Source organism: Malaclemys terrapin, chromosome 10 (assembly GCF_027887155.1).
Source record: "Malaclemys terrapin pileata isolate rMalTer1 chromosome 10, rMalTer1.hap1, whole genome shotgun sequence".
In the NCBI taxonomy this organism is placed as follows: domain Eukaryota; kingdom Metazoa; phylum Chordata; order Testudines; family Emydidae; genus Malaclemys; species Malaclemys terrapin.
In genome coordinates, this window is record NC_071514.1 from 23,161,129 (window position 1) to 23,185,706 (window position 24,578).

At 40.4% G+C, this 24,578-nt stretch overlaps 1 protein-coding gene across 1 annotated transcript in view; it reads right to left on the reverse strand.

The window, feature by feature from the left end:
• Positions 1–23,237, reverse strand: part of MYO5C (myosin VC) — a 57,803-nt gene extending 34,566 nt beyond the window's left edge. Inside the window, exons 1-13 of the mRNA XM_054042994.1 lie at positions 21,912–23,237; positions 12,758–12,868; positions 11,164–11,329; positions 10,694–10,838; positions 10,085–10,241; positions 8,774–8,917; positions 5,981–6,062; positions 4,724–4,831; positions 4,052–4,158; positions 2,930–3,195; positions 1,818–1,899; positions 1,463–1,603; positions 366–495 (exon numbers count right to left, since the gene is read on the reverse strand). Of these exons, the coding sequence (XP_053898969.1) occupies positions 366–495; positions 1,463–1,603; positions 1,818–1,899; positions 2,930–3,195; positions 4,052–4,158; positions 4,724–4,831; positions 5,981–6,062; positions 8,774–8,917; positions 10,085–10,241; positions 10,694–10,838; positions 11,164–11,329; positions 12,758–12,868; positions 21,912–21,938 (1,666 nt within the window). The 5' untranslated portion in view covers positions 21,939–23,237. The remainder of the gene's footprint in view (positions 1–365; positions 496–1,462; positions 1,604–1,817; positions 1,900–2,929; positions 3,196–4,051; positions 4,159–4,723; positions 4,832–5,980; positions 6,063–8,773; positions 8,918–10,084; positions 10,242–10,693; positions 10,839–11,163; positions 11,330–12,757; positions 12,869–21,911) is intronic.
• Positions 23,238–24,578: the final 1,341 nt, after the last annotated feature.

A 24,578-nucleotide genomic window follows, 5' to 3' on the forward strand; every position in this document is an offset into this window, starting at 1 on the left:
TAGCTAAGGCTATGTTTTAGTCATGGGTATTTTAAGTAAAAGTCATGGACAGGTCACGGGCAGTAAACAAAAAATTCACAGCCCGTGACAGGTCTGTGACTTTTACTATATACCGCTAACTAAAACCTGGGCAGGGGATTCTGTGGGGGCAAGTCCCGGGGTGCCATGGGTGGTGGCCCAGGACCCTTGCTAGTGCTGGGGGGGAGGCTGGAAAGCAGCGCGTGGCCCAGGACCCCCGCTGGTATATTGAATACAGCTTATAAAGATAGCACATGCACAATTCCATTTACATTTTAATAGATTTTTTTCCTTTCTGAATGTTATGCTGGTTGAAAAATGGTGAAATAATACAGTAAAATATACACCTACCTTATCAGCAAAGTGCTGGATGATAAAAGATGTGTTTGACATTTTTGGCTTTTGAAAGAATGGGTTCTTGTTGATATAATTGTTATATAGCTTTTGAAGCCAATTTTCATCAGTCCCCTGAGGTAACTATAAAAAAGCAAGCTGTGAGGCTGTTTAATAACATACTGTTGGAATGTTAACAATGAGGAAGCTACTTACTACCAATAAATGCTATTCAAGCAACAGACATACAATGTGTTGTGATGATAAACAGCATCTGAGTTTTAATCTCTTTCAGAATAGCCAGAAATTCCCTTGGGCAAACCATTTTAAGAAGAAACAGGGTCTTATAAAGCAGCTCCGGTACATAACCTGAGAAAGTTCTGTGGGCAGGCAGACCTCCCTGCTATGAACACTGCCCCCTGTTCTGAAAGGGCAGTGGCAACATAATTCCAAATGAGCCATAATTTAACTGCCCCAAGAGATCTATGACAATCAGACCAAGAGAATGGTATTGGGTGAATCACTGGGCTTGATCAGTAACTTTTTACCATCCTATGCATGGATTGGATTCTGAAAATCAGGTCAAAAGTGACTTGCTAAGGTCACACAGAATCACTTTGGATTCTCTTTCCTATGCCTGTCCTTTACCTCTAAGGCCATCCTTTCCCTTTTAGAGGAAGGGCCTCTAGAGGTATGTGGCATAATGGAAGGGAAAATGGAGTTAGAAGTGGGCAAGGAAAAAAGGAGAGGAATGGTGAGAAGAGAAGCCTAGATGGTGCACAGGGCTGGTAGAAGGAGAAGAGGGCAGAGATGTAGGTTTGGTACAGTCAGGGAGTGCTTGAAAGTGAGAAAAGGAAGCTTGAATTTTATGCAGAATAAGAAAAGAAATTAACAAGAGAGCAAATGGTTTTAAACTAAAATAATCAAATAGAGATTCTTTACAACTTTAGAAGATTACAAAGATTCAGAGAATGATCACTTCATCAGCAAAGTGCTCATCTTCTTAATTTAAAAGGAATTAGAATATGGTTTAAACCACAAATTCTGCCTGAAACACAACCCGCAGAAACGTTTTCATACCAGTTCATAAGCATAAAAAATTAAAAATTACCAAGCACTCTTCATCTAGCAGCTCTAAAATGCCCATTTTAGCTTCAATAAGGTCAATGACTGGTTGGTTGTCATAAAAGTCTATGAGAGCCCATGGGATGTCTTCCTTCATATACTCCTCTTGTTCAAGTTTAAAGACATGCTATTAATGAAAAATGTCAACATTATGAAAAGTACATGTTAACTCAGGAACAAAATATAGGCATTTGGAAAACAATGGTAAGGTAAAATATTTGTGTAACATGCACTAAAATATACATCTGAAATATAAGAAAATCTCTTTTCTAAGTATTGCTAATCTTTACAAAGAAGACACCAATCAACACATACAACTGCAGCAAAATATACGTACATACCAGGTTAAATTGTTGTTGCAGTTTTTCATTAGCATAATTGATGCAAAACTGCTCAAAACTGTTCACATCAAAAGTTTCAAACCTGAAATACATTTTAAAAATTAGGGGAAGATATTATTAGATGGGAGAAAAAAATAAATACATGATCATTTAAAAGTGAGTGCTAATGTCCTATGGGACTTTGAGAGAAAACGGCTGCTTATAAGGAAATTACTTCCTAAACTTTCTGTTTCTTAGCAGCGGTCTACACTTATGGTGGCCTGTACAGTACAGACATTGCACGCCCAGCTAGCCTGGGTATAAACAGAGTAGATGGTGAGGCACTGCTTAACTGAGTAGAGTGTCCTACATGCCTGAACCCTATGCAATATACCCTACATAGCTCTCTACATGCTCAAGCAGAGCCTCCCATGCCTACACTGCTATTTTTAACAGTGTCGTGTCCTGCTGCCAGAGCCTTTCCCCTCCACAGTGAGGGACTCCAGCAGCGGGGAAAGTCTCCTCTCCTCACTGCCTCCCCCTTTCAGAACCTTTCCCTGCTGCCTCCCACTGCTGGAAACTTTCACTGCCCCATATAGCTACACACCACAGTGAGAGTGGACACAGCCTGCCTTTCACTGCAGTATATAGCTACATGTACTCTACACACCACTGCAAGTGTAGACAAGGTCTTAGACATAATGACCAAAACCCTGGTGTGCAATGGGGCTGCTCTGTGTTGCAATGGTGGAACAAAGCAACCCTAAAGCTAATGTATCCAGCCATCAGAGAAGCATCATCCCATGTCAAAGTGACAATACAACTTTAAATTGATTTCCCCAAATTTACTTCTGATAAGGTGAATATCAAAGACCAATGGCCTAAGATGTACTAAATCTAAGATCAAATGTCACCTTGAGACAGAGATATTGATATTCATCAAAATAAGAAGTTCCCATTGCCCTTCATGCAAAAGATTTTATGGCGCAGAAGACTGCATCCTTTTGATTAAATGGATGCCAATTCATTGTAGGAAATGCATCATATTTCCCAGATATGTAGGAATAAGAACTGGAAAACAGAGGAGAGTTGTATCATCTGAAAATAATTTTTTTCACCAGAGATAATCTTACCCATAAATGTCCAAAACACCAATAAAAGTGTGCTGCTTTCCAGAAAAATGCAAAGCTTTGTTAATTCTTTCCACAATGAAGTCAAACAGGTGAGAATAGATCTTCTTTGCCAAAGCATCCCTTGCATTAAGAGCTTGGAGTTTTGTCATAGGCTTTATTACAGTCTCTGAGGCAGTGATAATTTTTCGGTGGCACAACCATTGTGCCACTTTGTCATTGTCTAAATCCAGAAGTTCACAGAATATATTGAGATGTTTATCCTCCAGCTTTAAAGAAGAAAAATAAACATTACTAGATCTTATGAAAAGTTGTAACTAATGGATTATTACAAAGGCTAAGATTTTGTCATGGCGCCATTGAACTCAATGGGAACCCTTGCCACCAACTTCATTGGGGTTGGGATTTCAACCTATGATTGTTGGTTTGGTTTAATCAGTTTTTAATAACACAGGCACTTCTTACAAAGGCAAAACTCCTGTTGATGTCAATAGACATTTTTCTAGAATAAGCACTGCTGAAGAGGACCATTTATACAACCAGGGATGGACCAATTAAACTGCACCTCATATGGGCTGGGGACAGCATAAGTGGCTTTAACCTGTCTAATGGTTTCCCTGACCTTGGGATCACCAAGTGCTGGTGTGGTCCAATCGCACAAATCTGAATGGCCTTGAGTCTGACCTGTTTTGCAGAGGCTGCAAACAGCCCCAAGGGGTCATTCCAGAAGCTGGGGAACAGCTGGATGCAGGCACATCTCAGCCACACACCTTCCCTTTGTTCAGCCCCTTTATGCCACGAGTGAGGAAGGGGAGTGGCATAAACACCACCATCATGCTTCTATACCAGTTGAGGATTCTGCTAGGCAGGAGGAATCCCAAAGTGGCCTTAGTTTGCCAGGTTTAGGGCTGCTTTATGCACCCCACACTTGAGACCAAGTATTTTGTACACAGAGTCTTGGCAAAGAATGCTCACAAGGTAGGATGTCCCAAGACAGCCTGTAACAGAGATAAAGGAAGGACGTGACAGGTAGCTGGGGAAGATACGAAAGGACTGGCAATGACCCACCAAATAAAAAAAACTAAATACAATTATTCAATGAATTTGAATGAGCGAATGTCTTACACTGACTGAAGATTTTTCATCACCAACAGCTGTCATTTGCACATTGCCTAAGTGTAGGATGGCCGCCAGTATTTTAAAAACATCCATCTGAAAATCCTCCTTCAGACCTTAAAAAAAATCCCTATTCATTTGAAATACTCAAAGCAATAGAAACATCCATTAATAAAAAGCATGATCTAGGAATACTTGCAATACTGTATATAATCATTAGCGGTTCTATAAGGACTTGGTGAAGACACTGCTGGCTGCTGTGCAGAGCTATAACTCTGCTACTCTCTACATCTCTGGGGATGGGGAGGGCAATTAGGGACAAATCCCTGTATTCTCCTGAGTGCTGCAGGGACAGTTCCGCTTTGCCCTTCAATAGATCACATAAGAGGTAGGAAGACTCCTTACTCCCTTTCCTCCACTGCACGCCAGGCTGAGGCCTACTCAGACTCTAGCTCTAAGTAATTTATACCACTAACAATGAAGACCAATTGCTAATAGCCAGTTGATGTTGCCAAGTCCCATTAAAGCAAATAGCAAAACAGCAGTGCCATAAACAAATTCCGCAGGTAACTACTACACATGCTCCCTAGTTTTTTTCAAAACTTGTTTGTCATTGGTCATTTCAGAGCCAAGCTCGCTTTGCTAATTTATCAATATGTGTTGCCAAGTACTCTCATTTACCTAGTAGAGTGAATGTCTTCTGGGTCTCCATCATATCTACTCTGTCATCGACTCCTTCGATAACAGTATTGCCACCCATTCTTGTATAATTAAATTCTTCTGCATGCCCTACAGATGAAAAGTAAAACTTATAACAATTAATGTACTTGGCAGTGGGACAGAGAGTCTTTCCTCAATAAGTCAGTAGATATGAATGAAAATGGAGTGAAAGCCGTTACCATCTGATAGTTCTTCTAAAATGAGCTCATGGTCTTAGTGTACTTCCGAAATAAAAGGAATCCACATAACAAAACCAGTACAACTGACACTAACCAGCATCCCTTTTGGAAATCTAACAGAGGGCTAAGGATTGATTGGTAGGGAGATGAACTACCATTTTATGCTTGAAGCTGGGTCCTCCAGATTGCAGTTTAAGCTCACATGGAGCTTTTACCATGTCGTTGCTCTGTGGACAAATAAAGAAGCCTTCACTCCCCAGGACTGTCAATATGGCATCTTTCACAAGCATATTCACTAAATAAAGTGTTAAGAGTGTGATTTTCAAAGACACCTAAGGACCTGATCCTGCACCTCTAAAGTTACTGGAAACTTTGCCACTGACTACAGCAGGGCCACCCGGGGCGGGGGGGGGGGGGGGGGTGCGCAAGTGGAGCAATTTGCCCCAGGCCCCACAGGGGCTCCCACGAGAGTTTTTCGGGGCCCCTGGAGCGGGGTCCTTCACCCACCGCCGAAGTGCCGGGTTTTTCGGGGCCCCTGGAGCGGGGTCCTTCACCCGCTGCCGAAGACCCCAGGCCCCCTGAATCCTCTGGGCAGCCCTGGACTACAGTAAGAAGGCTCAAACTCTAGGCAACTTAGAGTAGGTCTACTCTGTGATGAAAAACTTGTGGCACCAAGTCTCAGAACCTGGGTCAGCTAATTCAGGTTCGCAGGGCTTGGGCTGTGGGGCTAAAAATTGCAGTGCCTGGGCCCTGAGACCTGCCCCTCTCGTGAAGTCTCAGGCTCCAGCCTGAGCCCAAATGTCTACACTGTAATTTTATAACCATGGAGTAGGAGGCCCATGAGCCCGAGTCAGCTGACATAGGCCAGCCACAGTCATGCCATGGGATTTTTATTGCGGTGTAGACATACACGTTGGCCTACAGGTCCCACTGAAAGTCAATAAGATTTGTGCTCTAAGACACTTAGGGCTCTTGAAAATCCTATCCTTAAAATGTAACACTGCAAAGGTGAAGAATAGTTTACTTTCTTGAGACATACCCAATTTAAGATGCTTAAATTCTGGTTGCAGAGCAGAAGCACACAGCTGGTAGAATATGTGGTAATTTCGTTCATTCTCTGACTGCAAATGAAAGAAATGAAAACCATGATACTGGAGAAAGAAAAATAAACATGGAAAACACTTGATATTTGACTATAATTGTAGAAGAGTGAATGATTATCCAAGTGTAAATTTTATTGCAATTTAGTTTGAGTCAAACATTGCCTATGCTAAAATGGGCATGCTTTTAGAATTCAGCAAGCACTTTCACTGTGACAAAACCAAGGGCGCTTCCTCTCCAAACCCCATGTCAGTGTGCAGAGTTCTTTGCCAAAACTGTTAATTTAATAATTGATTCAGTTAAAAAACTAACAAGGGCTGGCAAATATAGCAATGTGCACTGCTTCCTTTGGGACTGCTAACTGAAACATTATTCACAGAAAGTGGAAAGCTCTCAAAACTATTTTTATAACCATCTGTTAGATAACAGATGTACAGAGGTAGCTGTTTGGAATACCTGAGAAATTATAAACACAACTACAAGCAAGCAGTACAACATTTTGTTTTGCGTGTTTTTGTAAAAAACAAAACAAAAAACCAACTGACCAACCACCAGATATTTTCCATGCTATTTTAGCACCATTATTTCACAGTACAATAATGACTGACACATAATTAGGCCCTGATCCTGCAAACACATAAAACACACATTTAACTTTACATATATGAGAGTGAAGTGAAGTATATTCATAAGTGTTTGCAGGATTAGAGCCTTAGAAAAATAGGTTAAATAAGATTCCACAATGCTACAATTTTTGGATCTCAAAGTTTAGTGTTAACCACAACCTGTTTTGTTAGGTGAAATCCTTTCAAGGTTAAATTATTATGTAAAAACAACGAGGAGTCCTTGTGGCACCTCAGAGACTAACAAAATTTATTTGGGCATAAGCTTTTGTGGGCTAGAACCCACTTCATCAGATGCATTAAGTGAAAAATACAGGAGCAGGTATTTTTCACTTCATGAATCTGATGAAGAGGGTTCTAGCCCACAAAAGCTTATTCCCAAATAAATTTGTTAGTCTCTATGGTGCCACAAGGATTCCTCGTTATTTTTGCTGATACAGACTAACACGGCTACCACTCTGAAACCTGTCACCTATTATGTGTTACTGAAAAAAGTTTATGTTTCCAATGTGCTTCTATTAACACTGGTTTTATCAGGGCAAATAAAAAATCCATCTAAAATTAATGAGATCTTTGATCACTTATATATAAGAGAAGAATTTCAATTGATTATGCCACCCCAAACAAACAACATGGCTTCTCAAAGAGGAAAGTGGAAATTTTGCTAACCAAGTTGCCAAAATCTCACTTTGGATAGAAGTTTTCTAACATTGTTGTAGCTTGGACAGTGCCTGAGTCTGTCAATCACTCAAACTATTCAGTTCAGAGAGCAGTCTAAGTATTTAGATAGCCCATCTCCACAGAGGGTTCAAAGTATCTACTTTCATCTTCCACTTAAACTTGTCCAAAAATGTGACTTAATCTAGCCACGTCTCCAATGTGACAACTTGAAATTTGAGAATGAAGCAACACAGGTTTTGCTAGAGGAAAATAAGTTACATTATGGTTTGCTGTACCATCTAAACTAATTGAACAAAAGGAATAATGTTAATTTCAGTTAAGTAAACTTGCAGGAAAATTTTGCCCTTATCAAATGCCTCAGCTTCATTTCCATTGTGTATTCGAATATCATGAACATTATTTCTTAAACAATGCAAATAAAACACAGCTCAGGCACATCCATTCCTTCTCTCGCAAGAGTCCGCTCTAAACCGCAATCTGAAATATAGAATTTCAAAATCTACACAAGCCACGCAGTAAGTTCTCATTTTTATGCCACTATTAGGAATGACTCAAAATAAGCTCCTTTTCCCAGAGAGGCCAATGTACTGCACAGCGCAGTTGATCCCCTAACTCCTCCTCCTCCTCCCTTGGCCCTGCCCCATCTTGGCCGCACGGAGAAGACTTATATTTTTGTGGCTTGGAGAGGAAAAAACAACAACAATGTGGTGATATTGGTGGGAACATAGTGTCTCACTACATTTTTCCCCTGTGAGATCAGAGCCTTTCTGCTGCTCTCCTCCATATGGTATAAGCAGAGACGGAATATACCGTATATACTCGTTCATAAGCCATATATTTTTGGTAAAAAACTGACACATCAAAGAGCGGGGGTTGGCTTATAAACGGGTCTACACCAAAATTTGATGATTTTAAACTCTATGGAATTATTGAATTGAATATCTAATACATTGTTGTTTTGTTTACCTGGAGCATCTGCAGGCATGGAGTCCCTTGACTCCCTGTGGCCGCGGTTCGCCATTCCCAGCCAATGGGAGCTGTGGGAAGTAGCGGCAAACCGTGGACACTGGGAGCGGAGGGGCTCCGTGCCTGTGAACACTCCAGGTAAACAAAACATTCAGGCCCGCTAGCGGCTTACCCTAACGGGCCAGGAGCCAAAGTTTGCCAACCCATGAAATATAGGGTCAGCTTATGAAAGGGTCATACAGTTTTTGCTATTTTTACCTAACCATCTTTGGGGGGGAGGGGGGGGAGCGGCCTATAAACGAACGGGCTAATGAACCAGTATATACGGTATATGTATAACAGACTCCTATTCCAAACAAAGGTACACACTAAGATTAATACAAATTATGCAATACTTCACCTAACAAAGTTAAACGAGTTGTACAACAGTGATTTCACTGAAGTTGGCTTTTTAAACTTACTTGAAAGACAACTCTGGATTTCTCAAGCAGGTACGTCCTCGTGTTGGCTCCAATGATTTGGTGTCTCTGATCAAAACTGATTTCAGTGTATTTCCCGAACCGACTGCTATTATCGTTGCGTGTGGTTTTCGCATTGCCTACAGCCTATGAACATGGTGAACCTCTTTAATGCCCAAACAGTTTGTATCAACAGAATCATTCATGCTGTCCAGTTTTCAAATGTGAACATCTAAAGAGGAGTAACTCTCTCAAAATATGACTTAGATGCATAAATGCCCAAAGTTTTATGTGCCTAAGGATCAATCCGAACATCCAGAGATGGGATTTGGAGGTTTATGAGGCCCAAGTCTGGAAATTAGGCTCAGAGTCTCTAGACTAATAATGTAACATGCATATATTAAATGCAATTCTATGCAAACTAAGCACTAAAATAAATAAGTCTCTCTTGTGGATGGGAGTCTCAAGCTTTTTCTACCCACAACTACAAAAACCACCCACTTCTTTCCTCCTGTAACCATATATCCAAGAATGTTTCCTGCTGTTGCAGACAAAATAATAAAACAACCCCCCACATACTGCAATATACAAACATTTGTTTATTTTTCAAAAGTTCTTTGTGATGGTGTGTGTCTCAATTTGAAAATTTACATTTCAAATATACATAAAAAGATAAAGGCAAACATTTTCAAGTTTGGGTTCCAAAATATAGAACCTAAATAAAGTGACCTGATTTTCAGAGGTGTTGAGATTCAAATCTCACTCAGAAATTAAAGAGAGATATGGGTGCTCAGAACTTCCGAAAAATCAGACCTGTGATTTGGATGACTTGATATGGACTTCTATCTGCCATCACCTAGACTGAGTTCAAGACCACCTACACTTATCCATTAACGCCCACATTAGCTTGTGTTGTTGCTGAGTTATTACAGATGGTTCCAGTCAGAAAAGAAGGAATTTAGTTTTTGAAAAAGTGGTTAAAGGAGAAGATGGTGACATGAAAAGTGTGACAGCACAAAACTGTAATAAAACAATAAGTATAGCCCACTGAATAGTTACCGGTATAAACATTATACTCAATACTTCACATTTGCAAGAAAATTAAACATATTTGTGACATGGATAAAAGTGTATGTACATGTTGAATATTTTTGATGATGTCACAGGACTGGGCTCTTAAAATGTATATAGTTTACTAAGAGTTACTTGAATACCTGGAATGCTCATTGACTTCTACCATAGGAGCTCAGCAGCTTTCAGGATTCAGCCTTTAATGAGTATAAAGACCCTTTACTTATACATCCTTAAATTTACCTCTGTTATTGGGTTGGATGCCAGTACTTTATCCTCCACATGCGCATTGCTGTTTGACTTACTGACTGTGGCAAAGTATCTCATAGCATATCTAGCAGACACAGTTTTTCCAGCTCCTGATTCTCCACTGACTATAACAGATTGATTCCTGTTGTTTCTAAAACAGAACGATAAGAAGGAGATTTTAAATATCTTGATAGTCTAAAAGTATATATATGCATGGAGTAAATGTTATTGTGACCAGCACCACTGCCAGCTTTCAGCTTCTCCTTGGTCTTTTGGCTTCTCCTGTTTTGTTTGTCCCCTTCAGGCTGTAGTCAACACAAATCATTGAGCTAGGACCACCTTTGTCCTTTTCCCGTGACAGGTATTAAAAAGGGGGTGTAAGTTCCAGAAACTCTACCCCTCAGCACCTCTCCGCAGAGGTTACAAGGTTCTCTTCTCTTTGCGGGTGGGCTGCTTGAAATTATCCAGACAAAAGGAATCTTAGCTGCTTGGACATTTACAAAACAAAATTCAATTAATGTCACAAAATAATAGTATTTGCCATGAGATTTTTAAATTATATTTTGGAAGAAACAAGCGTTAAACAATGAAAACATACAGTACCTTGCCATTTGTTTATAAGCCTCTTCTGCCACAGCAAATATATGTGGATCCATATCCCCCATGTTCTGCCCACTATATGCATGGATAATGGCATCCCCATATATTGGCAACTGTTTATAGGGGTTCATTGCAACCAAAATGATTCCTATGAAAAAATAAACAGGACAAAATCAGATGTATCCTCCCATTTTCTACAAGACCTAACAAAAAGTAAGGTATTGAAAACGAGCAACCACAACTAAATTGCTGCGTAGTAAAAGTATTCATATCTGAACTAATCACTATGCAGGGGCCTGGTCACTGGATCAGTCCTTACTCATGCATAATTAAGTTTCTTGAAGCCAGGGTGATTTAACAGATTTCAGGAAAACTTAATTCTGCTCCTATTGTACTTTCAGCAGCAAAGATGTAAACTTTTTAAAATGTTAGTTTAATCATTTATCTGACACCCTGGGTTTGTTTTTACGTACCACTATAAGTGTAGATAAGTTTTGACTCCACAAAACGAACTTTAAGATTGTGTAGAACAGCAGGTTCATGGAGATAGCTAAGGGCTGTGAGGTCATTTTCACCAACAAGTATGTCAGGATTTCGTAGAGGTGGCAAAGGTGCTGGATCAACAGGGTAATTCAATTCCTGACAATGCAAATTACATGAAACGCACGTGTAAATACATATTGAACTTTTTGGCTACCTTTGTCCTAACTGTTGCATGGATGATGGATCAGTGCCTGATCTTGCATTCTGCCAACACCAGTTAACTGCCAATGACATCCATGGTCATTTTAGTGTACAAGGAATGCAAGATGGGGCCCCTCAATGTCTCATAAAAATAAAGGCTTATTTCCTTTCTCTCTAATATATTATACTGAAACATACCAAGTGTTTATTACATGAAGCCTCTTCAATCAGTACAGAGAATGAGAGGTTTAAATTAAACATAAAAACTCTGCAGTAGTTTAAATGCAGTTTAGGGAGCATGAGTGTAGCTGGAGTGACCTTTTTCCCAGCTGTCCCGGGTGCTGGAATGGCGTATGGTCTTGCAGGCAACTGGTCTTAAGTTAGCTTCTAAAGACAGTTCTAATTTATCACAAACCTTTGACTAGATGGGGAACATAAAGATGAGATAAAGTTACCTTTTCGTTCTCCACCAAGTCCTAGAAAATCTGGGCCCTAATCTTCAAAGTCCTCAGTGGGATTGACCCAAATAACTATATGATCTCTATGATCTATATGATCATGTCCTTGCATGACAGCTATGTTCTACTGGAACAATGGAACGGTCATCCTGAAGAGTGACATGTGCATGCAGAAGAGGCAACTGGCTCATGATTGTGGAACATGCTTCCCAAAGAGCTCAGAATAATCCTGGACCTCATTGCCCTTCGAAAAAAATGTAACCCCCCACTTCTCTGACCTATATTTCCTTCAATAACTCAGCTTATATCACATTTTTTAAAAAGTAGTCCTTATAAAATGGGGAAAGGAAAGAGAAACATAGTGATCTTCTTGTGCTCACATAAACAAATTTGTAAGCTGCACAGATACCAAGGTGATGGGTGCAGTATAACAACTTACAAAGAGCTTCATTCCCATCTCTGTCCTTGCACCTCAGACAATCAGAGAAACATACAATAACTCATTCTCAGGCTAGGGAGGTGTTCACTATGTATTTTGGAAAAAAGTAGTGTCACAAATTAGAGGTTCATAACAGTGTGGTTCTACTGTATATGTACTACAAATCATATACTAAAGCAATGAGTTTACAAAAAAATTATGGACAAGCGCCTTAGCTAACACCATAATTGGCATAGCTCCATTTTCCCTTGTCAGTGCAATGGGGCACACACTGACAAGCACTGGATGGTAAAATTAAGCTCTTTACATTTTTTTAGGGGATTGCTACTTAGTGTACAGTTTTAATGGCTAGAAAATCCTAAAATTGCAAGAAAATCAAGAACATCGTACTGGCCACAGTCAGAAACAACATCCTGGACTACACAGACCATGATCTAATCCAGCCTCTCATTAAAAATTGAAATAACTGTGTCTATTTTTTCTTACAGTTCCATCTTCTAATAGTAGGTGAAGCACATGGTCTCCTGTTCTGTAGTTCTTCGTGATTTCAGCAGACTGCCAAACTGCTTCGTTGTCAGGGATCCAAACCCTGTTGTACTACAACAGCAGAATAAGATAAGCATTAACTCTAATGCTATTTAAGGAACAGACTATCTTTAAAATACATTTTCCAGATATTTTTTTTGAATGTGATCTAATGGTTAAAATACAGGACTTGGAGGCAAGACTCCTAGGTTTTATTCCTGGGTCCACTATGGACTTACTGTGTTACCATGGGCAAATGCCTTGTGCTTTAATTATATGTGTAAAAGAGCTATACAGTGTAACCTCAATTATCCAAAGATCTCAGAGGTGCTGGCTCAGAGTTTCAAGTTAAGCAGGAAGCAGAGCACGCTCAATTAAGGACACTGAAAAGAGAGTAAAATCATGTTTACTGCAGAAGCTCTGATTTTAAGGAGCATGCACAAGTATCTCTGCTATAAGTATTACACAAGCCCAGGAGTCTTATTCTGTAGGATTTACATGATCACTTCCTTAAAACCACGCAAGGGGAGATTTAACATACGAAAAATTTTGCAAAAGAAAATACCTACGTAGTTACTTTTCTTTTTATATGATTAAAGACCAAACTCCACAGAATAATCTCTCAGGTTCCTGAAGACAGACTTCAAAGCCTGCTGGATGGTTTCCCTATTTACAGCCTGCCAGCTAGCTCCCATAAGGCCAGCTGGTTCAGCGGGAATCTTTCACCCTTTAGGGATTTTAGCTCAGCCCCAGAGTTAAAGCATTCTGCCCTAAAAGCACCTAACGCTTGATATGAGCTGCTGAACTGGATGTCTTTATATGTTTAAAGAATTGAACAAAATTCTTTGTAGAAGAGTTGTGAAACAATGTTTATTGAAGTGTTCTGAGCTCCTCAAAAGTAATACTGCTACTTAGGTGCAAAGTATTACCAACATAGAACAACTTGCTGCGATACCTGTATATCTTAAATATGCTTTAGTCATGAGACTAAGGGCTAAACAGTGCAGATGTTCCTGTATAAACACTCACTTAAAAAGTATAAAACTTAAGTTATACAACAAAAGTGGAAGGAGTGTGTCCAGCTGCCATCAGTATAGAGTATATATTGTCTCTTTCTCGCTAAACTATTGTATTTATTAGAGAATTTCATTTAGAACCAATGCCATTCTACATTTTTAATAATTTCCACTGCCACTTTAAATAAATTATCAAAGACATGATTATCCTGTTGTTTACACTGGAGTTTGCTCTGGCACAGACCATCTGTTCTTCCTACTGTGAAGTCATAATGCTTTGTTTATGACATCACAATCATCTCCATAGCAACAGATTGACGTTAACCACAACAGCATTATGACTTCACTGAAAGAACAAGCAAAACTAGCAACAGACTAAGGTGGGAAAATTCTTATCTGAAGTACACATCTCTTTGACAGCAGCCAGGGAACAGAAATTATGTAGGAGAGGTCCTTTTGTACAAATGATCTCTCCGTACAAATTTGCTTTTGTGTGACTCTCTCTTTACAGCACTACTGCCTTCCTCTGCTGATTCGTTTAAACTAAGAGGCATTCTGTTACCTGATTAGTGCCACTAAATCGGATGTGTGAAACCAGACAAGAGTTGAAACTAACCACCGACAAAACAATCAAATCTCTACTTCTATTCTGCGAGTGACATAAGAAATACAGTATCATGATAGTAATCTACACTTCCATAATGTCTTTTAGCCAAGGATCCTGAAGCACTTTACAAACACTAAAAGAATGAAGCCTCAAAATATGTTTATGGAGTAGGGATCATCATGCCCATTTCACAGATGGGATAACTGAGGCACAGAGAGGTTAAGTAACTAGCCTAAGATCTCTCAAAAGGTATGTGGCAGTGGCAAAAATAGGATCTTGGGGCCCTATTTTCCTGCCATAGAATAAAACTCCCATTGAAGTCAATGGAAGCTCCTATATTTATGTCCTGCAGCAGATTGGTCTCCTGTTTCCTAGTGCTGTGCTTTTGCCTTTAAAGACCACCCATCCTCCTCCCCACATTAAAAAAGAAAAATAATATCAGGATAACCCTTTATTCTAAATAGGCCACCGTAGATGACTATCAGACTTCACTATGCAAATGTTGAAAATCAATACTACTGAATGAATTTGAATAAGGAACAGCACTGATTAATGGCTTTGATATTCTGAATGCAGACTGGCTGTTCTAGAGCAGGGGAAAATGCTATTTACCCAGACTAATTATAACATGAAATCCTGAACAATTACCAATTATAAAAAACAACAACAGAGTTTTCGCTTTAATTTTCTGAACCAAACAAGCAACTTATTAGTGAAACATAACAAAAAGGACATGCCGAAGTTTGAAATGCTGATTACATTTGAAATAATTCATTCCTAATTGCTAAAAACTTTCCTTTTCAAACTTTTGTATTCAATAATTGAGTACTGTCTAGATTTTACCCATTACAGAAAAAATCCTATAGCAAAGAGAGCTTTAAAGTTTCATAGATTAGAATTCAGATCTTACACCTTAATGGAGTACTCATGTAATGGAACTTTTTTTTGCACTTTAGAAACCTGCTGGTTGTAACATTGAGAACATAGTACGATTTTGTATGTGTAATACTTCCTACAAGTATTATTGTGCATAACAAGATAGGATGCATTCACATTATGCATCAGACTAACATTTCAGAAACAATTAATAGATTCATAGATTCCAAGGCCAGAAGGGACCATTGTGATGATCTCGTCTGACCACCTGTATAACACAAGATATAGAACTTCCCCAAAACAATTCCTAGAGTAGATCTTTAGAAAAACATCAAAATTTTATTTTCAAATTGCCAGTGACGGAAAATCCACCACAACCCTTGTTAAATTGTTCCAATGGTTAATTTTCAGTTAAAAATGTATACCTTATTTTCAGCCTGAATTTGTCTAGCTTCAACTTCCAGCCAATGACTTGCATTATACCTTTGTCTGCTAGTTTGAAGAACCCATTAACAAATATTTGTTCTCCGTGTAGATTCTTATAGACAGTACTCAAGTCACCCCTTAACTTTTTCTTTGTTAAAATAAACAGATGAGCACCTTGAACCTATCACTATAAGACATGTTTTCTAATCCTTTAATCATTCTTGTGGCTCTTCTCTGAATCCTCTCCAATTTATCAATATCCTTCTTTTTTCAGTTGCCTTCACTTCCCCGCTAAACCAGGCCAGTTTTTAAACCACTAATACAGACTTCTTCCTCAATTGTGAGATTGTGGCATTTTGGGCATCTAGAAAAGTGTTCTTAAACAATTCCCAATCATCACTCACATATTTTTGATTAAATTTTTCCCTCCCAGCTGATTTGGCTCATACTTGTTTTCAACTTTGCGAAAATGGCCCTTTTAAAGAACCACGTTTTTTTTTTATTTAGAATATATATATATAAAAATATATATATATATACACACATACACACACACACACAAACTTATATATCTGGATTTTAATCTATTTGCACATTATAAATGTTATCAAGTCATGATCACTTGTAGCATAGCTACCATTAATTTTTAGTTCTGTGATCAGTATCTCTTTATTTGGCAATATGATACAGAGACCAAAACAGTAGCAATGATTTTGAAATTCTCAGCTCTAGCACTTACAGCAAAAACACACTTTTCAAAATGAAATAATGCCACAGCTGACAATCTTGTTAAGATCCACTGTCAGGGTTTACTTCCAGAAAATGTCAGGCCTTCCCGGCCCCCGATGATCTCTTATACCATCCCTTTCCTGAAAGATCCCTCTCTGCCACATCCCCTTAATAGAACAGTAGATAAAAATAAAAAATAAAACCATAATAAATAATGGGTGTTCTGTTAAAAAATATGCTGAAATCAATTCCATTTTGTGGTGCAGATTAAGACCATTTGTTGGTTTTCCCTTACCTTTCTTTCTTAAAATCTTGAGGCAGGGTTTCTAAATCTTTTTCCATACTGTGTACTACATCTTAATAGAGAGAGTTTTATTCTTCCAATTTGTTATGACATAATATCCCTATGACAACTGCTGCAACTGCTTACGTGGAAAAGCAACATTAATAAAGTATTTAGGCTGGTATTTGCGAAGGTGTCTAAGGGAGTTAGGACCCCAATTCCTATTGAATTTTAGTGGGATCTAGATCCTAACTCCTTTAGGCTCACTGGAAAATCTCAGCCATAATGCACATTTCTGTGTCTTTAATAAGTATTTTTTCCTTTAAGGGAAAAACAAAAAACAAAAAAAAGGACAAACATCACTGTCAACCTTTGCTCTTCACTTCATCTTCCCTTGGACCTGCTCTGCTTCATCCCCTGTGCCTCTTTGGACAGAATATCCATAAGAGAAACATGTGCACAGAAACAATCATTACAGTATTATTTTTTATTCTTGTTTTTTAAACAGTTGTTCACAGAGAGCCTGAAGTGAAATCCTGGCCTCGCTGAAGTCAATGACAAAACTCGCATTGACTTGAACAGAACCAAGACTTCACCCGGATACTTTTTTCCTCCTGCTACTCTGGATATAGTAGGGAACGATCAGCTGCCTCGTTCCCACTTCCCCATGCCACTTGTCTCCTACTGTCAGTGGGTTCAAGTCCCTGTTTTCTCTCCTCCTCTTCTGTAGCATTGACCCCATAGGAGAGCCATATAGGCTGAATCCTTATTTCCAAGCTGCTTTAGAGACATCCAAGCTTTCAAAAGACCCCTAATTGGAATACTCTCTAAAAGGTGACCTGCAAAGTATTTTAAAACAATGGTTTTGTACCATTTTTGCTTCTATGTGATATATACAAACATGTCTGAATTCTCCCCTTTTTCAAGTCATCTTTCCAGGACTCAGGAATAGCTGGTATGAGACCATAGGCGGTGCAGGTACTTCTTTGAAGGCACTAGCTTGTTCTCCAGAATCACAATTTTAATTAAAAAAAAAAAAAAAAAGGTAAGTGTCTAGCTTTTATGCTGCCAAAGAAAACCTCAATAAATGTGAATTGAGTGTAAACAAAGCAGAGGTAAGTCTGCAGAGAACCTGGAAAAATAGTTCTGTGAGGTGCCCCATTCATCTCAATGAAGTGTTAGCTCAGATGCCCAGGGATTATCATTTAAGAGAGAGAGAGGGTCACATATCTGCATCTTTGGACGCCACAAACGAGCTGGTGTTTGGGAGATACCACTACTTACTTCTTTTCCTCTAATCAGGTGGTGGTCCAGGAGCCTACCAGAATCTATGGACATATTCAATCCCTCTTAAGGGGGAGCAAGTTCAAGGAACCTCATGGAACCGACCATATTTTGAATATCTGCATAATCTCATGAGTAGCATCTTATTTTGGTGACTTGCATAGGCAGAGTTTATTTTGTGGGTGAAGCTCAAAAGAGTATCACCACCTTTCCCCCCTGGACCTGACCCCTGACAACCATCAAGTACTAAACATATCATTCGGTGAACACCTTTCAAACTTCCAATGCCCTTCATGAGTCCGTTTGGTGATGCCCACAAAATAAGGAACATTTTGCACATTATTAAGAAGATATGCAAAGTCACAGAAGTCTTTCTTGAACAACTACAATCCATAGTAGTGAAATTATTTTTGCCTAAGCGATCAAAGATAACCCCCAAATCAAATTACTAATACATTTTATACCCAAATAAAAGGTGTTGTTTAATAAGATAGATGAAGAAGAAATTTTAACTATTTCCTTGTCTTGAAATACTAGGCTAGACTTTCACTTTTATCACTGCCACATATGTTGATTTCATGGGTATTTAAGATACTGTATACATATTTACATATGCTAAAATAGAGCATTTCAATAAATATTATTCTAACCAGACCAACAGTATTATAATCAAACTGCCTAGCCTAGATTGAGCGTGATCATATGTGAGAAACTAAACTATGCTTATGTAAAGAACAAAAAAAGCATGTGACCAAAGTATTCTTCAGAAAGTGTCCCAGCAGTTCCAGGTGCCTCCATTGGTAAATGTAACCAGCCAGCTTAAGGTCGGTTTAATTGAACCCTACCTTGCAAGTAAACACAGAGAGTTTACTTATTCTCCGTTAAAGTTACACCCAGTCTTTCCCCGCCTGCATGACACTATGCTGGATTCAAGAATAGATTGTGTTCTTTTAGCGTCTCAAAAAGAATTTTAGCCACTCAAAGTATTACTTATGTGCAAGTAATAAGATGAATAAATATAGTCAGTCCAGACATCTAGAGTTAAACTTGTAATGACATTATGTATTATAGAGATATTTGATTGTAAGTTAGTAATACACAGGCACAGTGTTTACCTTGGTTATTTAAAGAAAAAAGTTAAATAGACAACTTATTTACCATGACATTATAGTGACTGGGGAAAAAACAGGAAGTAAATTATACAAACAAAAAATTCAGTTTACATTTTGAAGAATAAATTTCCCCTTTAGCTTCATGAATGACCAATTATATTCAAAGTTTACCCCAAAGGTGAGAGCTGATATTCTGTATTTCAAGGTGCTTATTTCAGAATTGCCTGAATGACTAGTTTAGCTTGTTGGGACTTCTGCATAAATAATGCCTCATACTCCCCAAATACAACAATATCAAAAGTTTCAAATAAAAGTACTCTTCCATGATACCCACTTAGGAATTTTAAAGCCTACTTAGGTTACTTCAATTCACATATATGATATCTGATACATGAGAGAGCTTTTAAAAATAATCTGAGGAACAAACTGCATACCCTTGGAATGAATTGCATTAACTTGTACAAACAAATTAAAACATACACAACTACATATATGATTATCGCTGGCCAGCCTTTAACCTAAAGATGCCCTTCCCATAGTAAGCAATAATAAATCCGTCATTCTTAGTTCTATTCTATACTGAAGCAAGAAGAGATGAAATATTGTTCAGAAACTTATTAACTTTTCTTTTTCAAATTACATAAAAATGTTAATTGCATTCCTATGTTTCCTATAGAGCTGTATACTGATATTACCCATATCCTGCTCCATAGATGCTGATTGTATTTTGTCTCATTAGTCATGTTAAAATTTTCTGTACATGTCTGGCTGTCTCACTTTTTGCTATATAACTATATGTTCATAGTCAGAATACCAACTAATATATACTATTTTTAAAAAACAAATGCAAGTACGATCATTTTGTACAAATTGTGCCAGATTGCGTCTTGGATATAACTAAAGACTAACACAATATGTTTTAGATATGTCTAAAGAGGTACTACTTCTACCAGTTCAATATAGTGAACCACATCAGTGGGTGAGGGGAGTGAGAGATTGATTTAATATTCTAAGTTAAAACTTCCATGGGTTTCCTACTGCATCTTGTCTTATCTATGGCTGTTGGTCTTATTTTGCAAATACTTAGGCACATGCTTAACTAAATGGACACATGCTTAAAGTTAAGCATGTACTTAAGCATTTGTAGGAGTGGGTTTTATGGATGTGTTTTAGATTAAGATTTCTTTCTTTAGGTCTTTTATAGCACCGACAGCGTATTCAGAGCTGAATAATATAAAAACGTGTCACCAAAGATTAAGTCTTATTTATTCTTTTCTGACCTTAACAATGTAATAAGTAAATAAACATGATTTAAGTAAAAATGTCCTCAGCTACTGATATAGCTGTCTGTGGCTCATGCACTGGTAGCCAGGAAACTGCACCCAAGGATTCCTCCATACAAGGGGAATCCCTCACAAAACGGGATCCCCTGGATTTCTGTTCTACTTTCTGTCTCCAGGGCAAAGCAAACTCACTGGACATGAGAACTGGCCCCACAGTATGCAAACTGTAAAGTGATCATAATGGTAATAAACACTTAGCACTTGATCTAAAGGTGGATAATGCTTATAGATGGGGAAAGGGAGGAGGCATAGGGAAGTGGCGTGACTTGCCAAACCTCACTTCAGTGTCAGAGACTGGGAACAGAAGCCAGGTCTCATGATTCACAACAGCATTTCACTTCTGTTTCATTATTATTCCCTAGCTGAAGCTCTATACAATTGTGTAAATGTTTGGTTTATTTATTAAAGCAATTCTGCAGGCAGTCAGACTTGAAGAACCATCCAGGCAGGATAATCAGCTCCTTTCTAAGTGATAGAGTCCTTATTTTAGTTTAATAAATAACCTATAGAGTATAGATATAACAGAAAACTGCAGTTTACTAGCCCTGTTCAGTCCCAGGAGAGTGGTAAATCATAGCTCATTATTAAAACCAGTCTCTTGGGTGAAAGTCATGATATTTTCCTATAAATTTTTTTTTAAATCTCAACAGCCTACCATAAATTCAGCCTCTCACAATATCTGGCACTTTTCTTAATGCCCCAGTTCCTGGAGTCCTGTGATTATGTGGGAAGGGTAGTTTTCATTTAAAAGAGCGAGAGAGCAGGGGAGAAATTCTGGCTCCACTGAAGTCAATGGAAGAACTCCCATGGACTTCAAAAGGGCCAGAATTTCTCCCTACTTTGCCAGCTGTCATAGTTGCAGAGAAAAGCTAGTGGATGTGAAGCCTCGAGTACAAAGACCAGAAGGCAGATCCAACGACCCCCAAAGGTGTGTGTGGTATTTTTCTTTTTAATCTCATGCTTCTGGGGGGCTTCACTCACGATTTCTGAGGGACTGGGGTCGGCAAGGCTGGTGCATTTACTCTCCAATCCCGTACTTTGGAGGCAAAGTATAACTGCGGTCAGGGGTGCAGGGACAGTTTTTATGGGGGGGGGGGAGATGCTGATGGAAACCATGTGCTCGGTATTTGTTAACAGGACTTCAAGCCGGGGGGCGGCAGCGCCCCCAGCCCCACTGCCCAGAGTTCGGGACCAGGGACCCTCTGGTGTTGCCCCGCCCCCCAAGCTGGGGGCGCGGCGGGGCTCCGGGGACAGGCACATCCGGCTCGCCCTGCCCACGCAAAACCTTCCCCGTCCATTCCCAGGGCGGCAGGTGCCCCTGCCCCGAGCGCGGCGGCATCTCCCTCCCCCAGTCCGCAGGGAAGGGGCAGCAGGGCAGGCCCCGGCCGGCCAAGGGCCCCGCGCTGGAGGGACGCCGCAGCCCCACTCGCCCGGCTCACCTGCGTGTAGAGCTCGGCCAGCGCCATGGGGCCGCTGCTCCGCGCCTCGGGGAAGGAGCCGGGCTCGCTCCGCAGCTGGCAGCTCCCGGGCGGGCCCCGCCGCGCCAGGTGTGTCCCGCTCTAGCCCCTCCCGAGCGGGGTGGAGCCGAGCCGACACCGGACCTGCCGCTGGGCCACCAGGAGCCTTCATCCATCCGTCCCCCGCCGGGGCAGAGACCAATCCGGCTTCCCCCCCCGCCAGAGACCCCCCCCCCCGGGAGCTTCACCCCCCCGGGACGTGCCGCCGAGCAGGGCCAGAGACTGTGTGGAACAGCGCTGCGTCTTGGCGCCTCGAACCCGTGTGATGTGTGAACATTGTTTTAACATGGGTTGACCGCGCTCGTGCTGACCTCCAGAGGCGCCTGCTTTAGCTCAAACGGTGGGTAAACGAGGTGGCCCTAAACTTGGCTGGAAAACCAGCCGCGAGGAAGGAGGGCCAGAGCCTGTCCACACAGCCGCTCCCGAGATGTTTTCAAGCATGATGTTGCCCACCCGTGCCTGATCAAACACCGCTGTGGCTAAGGCACTGTCTACTCTGCTGTGCTGGAATTGAGGCAAATTCTCAGCGTGTGGCCCGAAGACAGACAAGGAAAGCAGCAATTTGCACCAATAGCTTACCCTACATTCCAACAACGGGAACAAATAGTGGCTTTTTCTGTCAGTACTAAGGGGTGCACTGGTGCAGCTATAGCAGTGGCTATCATTGGGGCAAATCCCCAGTCTAGGCATGGCCAAACTTAGTTCTGTATTTAAGGGGGCTACAGCATGCAGGGTTTCCCTAGAGGAGAGCAGTCTCCTCCCTGAATTTTTTTTAAGACACCCCAGCTGTATTAAAGAAGCTCTGAATATGTCATTTTCCAAGGTATTAGCTTGGAAATTAGTAACTTTATAAACATTCTCCATCATGTTGTTAGTTGGTTCTTTAGAGCTACTGTGTACAGTCCACTCAAAGGAGGCTGGCTCAGTCTGCCACAGCTATAGGCAAAGGGCTCTGGGCTGAGAGTCTGGTAAGTGGGGGGGATTTCCTTTTTTAATGTTGTTGGCAATGAAATGGTGTATTAACCCACCCTTGGTATATGGAATCCAGTGTCCTTAATTTGGAATTAAAACATTTATCCATGACTACATTTTGTGCTCAAGCCAAATGGTTGAAGGGGGAGATTTTCTGAAGCACAAATGAATATTGGATACTTCTCTTTAGTGGTATTGACAGTCTCCCTCAAAATGAAGAAACATATACTTCAATCTAGTGTTAAAAAATAAAAATAGAATTATTAAATGTAGCTGTTGTGTATAGTTGGTACAGTAACTTGCCCCCCTGACTTTTATAATTATTGTATACAGATACAGTAGTCTTGTACCTCAAAAAATACCCATTGGAACAACTGGAACAGTTTATCTTGGGTAAATCTTTATTAGTAAAAAATAAAATATATATTTACTGAAGGTGCCCAGATGACCAAGGGAAACCATTCCTGAGTAAATAAGCAATAACAATAGAAATGTAACTAATTGCATTCTTTATAAAATTCCATTTGGGTTTTTCCTTACATTTTATTAAACCAACAAGGGAATTGAATATACAAAAGCCCAAATTTAAATACAGTATTGAGGTTGTGACAAATTAACAAAAGCTCAAAATATAGCTAACTATAATGATGTTGGTGTGATCCAGGTGCCAACTGGCAGATGGCATAAAGGGTGCATAGGGGGTTTACAGGGATCCTCTGGGCTTGGTATATGCATAATAATTTACCAAAGGGTGGCATATAAGGTCTCTACCACAAGCCAGTAGCTTACTGGTCATAACAGTCTTTGCAAAATGTATGTGTGGATGATATTTAAGGAGTTATGTATCTATACTGAAAACTATGGTTTTAAGGTATGTAAGTTAAGACAGGTGACTAGAAGGTGATAGATTCTGTTCAGATGGGGGAATGTAGCGATTGGGGACTCACCCCTGAAGCATCTCCTGCTGGAGGTCTGGGAATTGGCTCGCTTTCCAGCTCCAGAGCACCCTCTGCAGGCTGATGTCATCCCCACTCGCTGGCTCCCATATCCCTCCCAGACCCTAGTGCCGCTTTATCTGGGGGTTCTGCCCCAGCAGTATCCCCTCAGTCTCTGGGTCTCCCCTCCCCAGGGAACCTCCAACCCCCTAATCCCACCTTGCCTCAGTGCCTACTGCCAGTCATCATTTAGCTCCCGCTCCCTGGTGCAGCCTGTAGCCTGTAATGGCCACTCGTCATTGGCAAGGAAGTGTAGGACCTGCTGCCACTGCCCAACCCTGGGCTGCCCCTTTGCAACCCCAGTATCTGGTTTAGGCCCCACACAAGGCCTTGCAGCCTGGGGAGGGGTCAGGCTGGAGCTCCCCAGACCCTCTTGCCTTTCCCCCAGCACTGCCCTGCCTCAGGTCCCAGACAGCTAGGTCCTTCCCTCTCAAAAGCTAGAGAGGGAGTCTCCTAAGCTCTGGGCTCACTGGCCTTTTATAGGGCCAGCTGCAACCTGATTGGGATGTGGCCCCAGCTGTGGCTGCCTTCCCCATCAGCCTAGCCACTTCTCACAGACCCAGCCTTCTCCCAGGGCTGGCTTTAACCCTTTCCGGGCCGGAGCAGGTGACCACCCCACTAC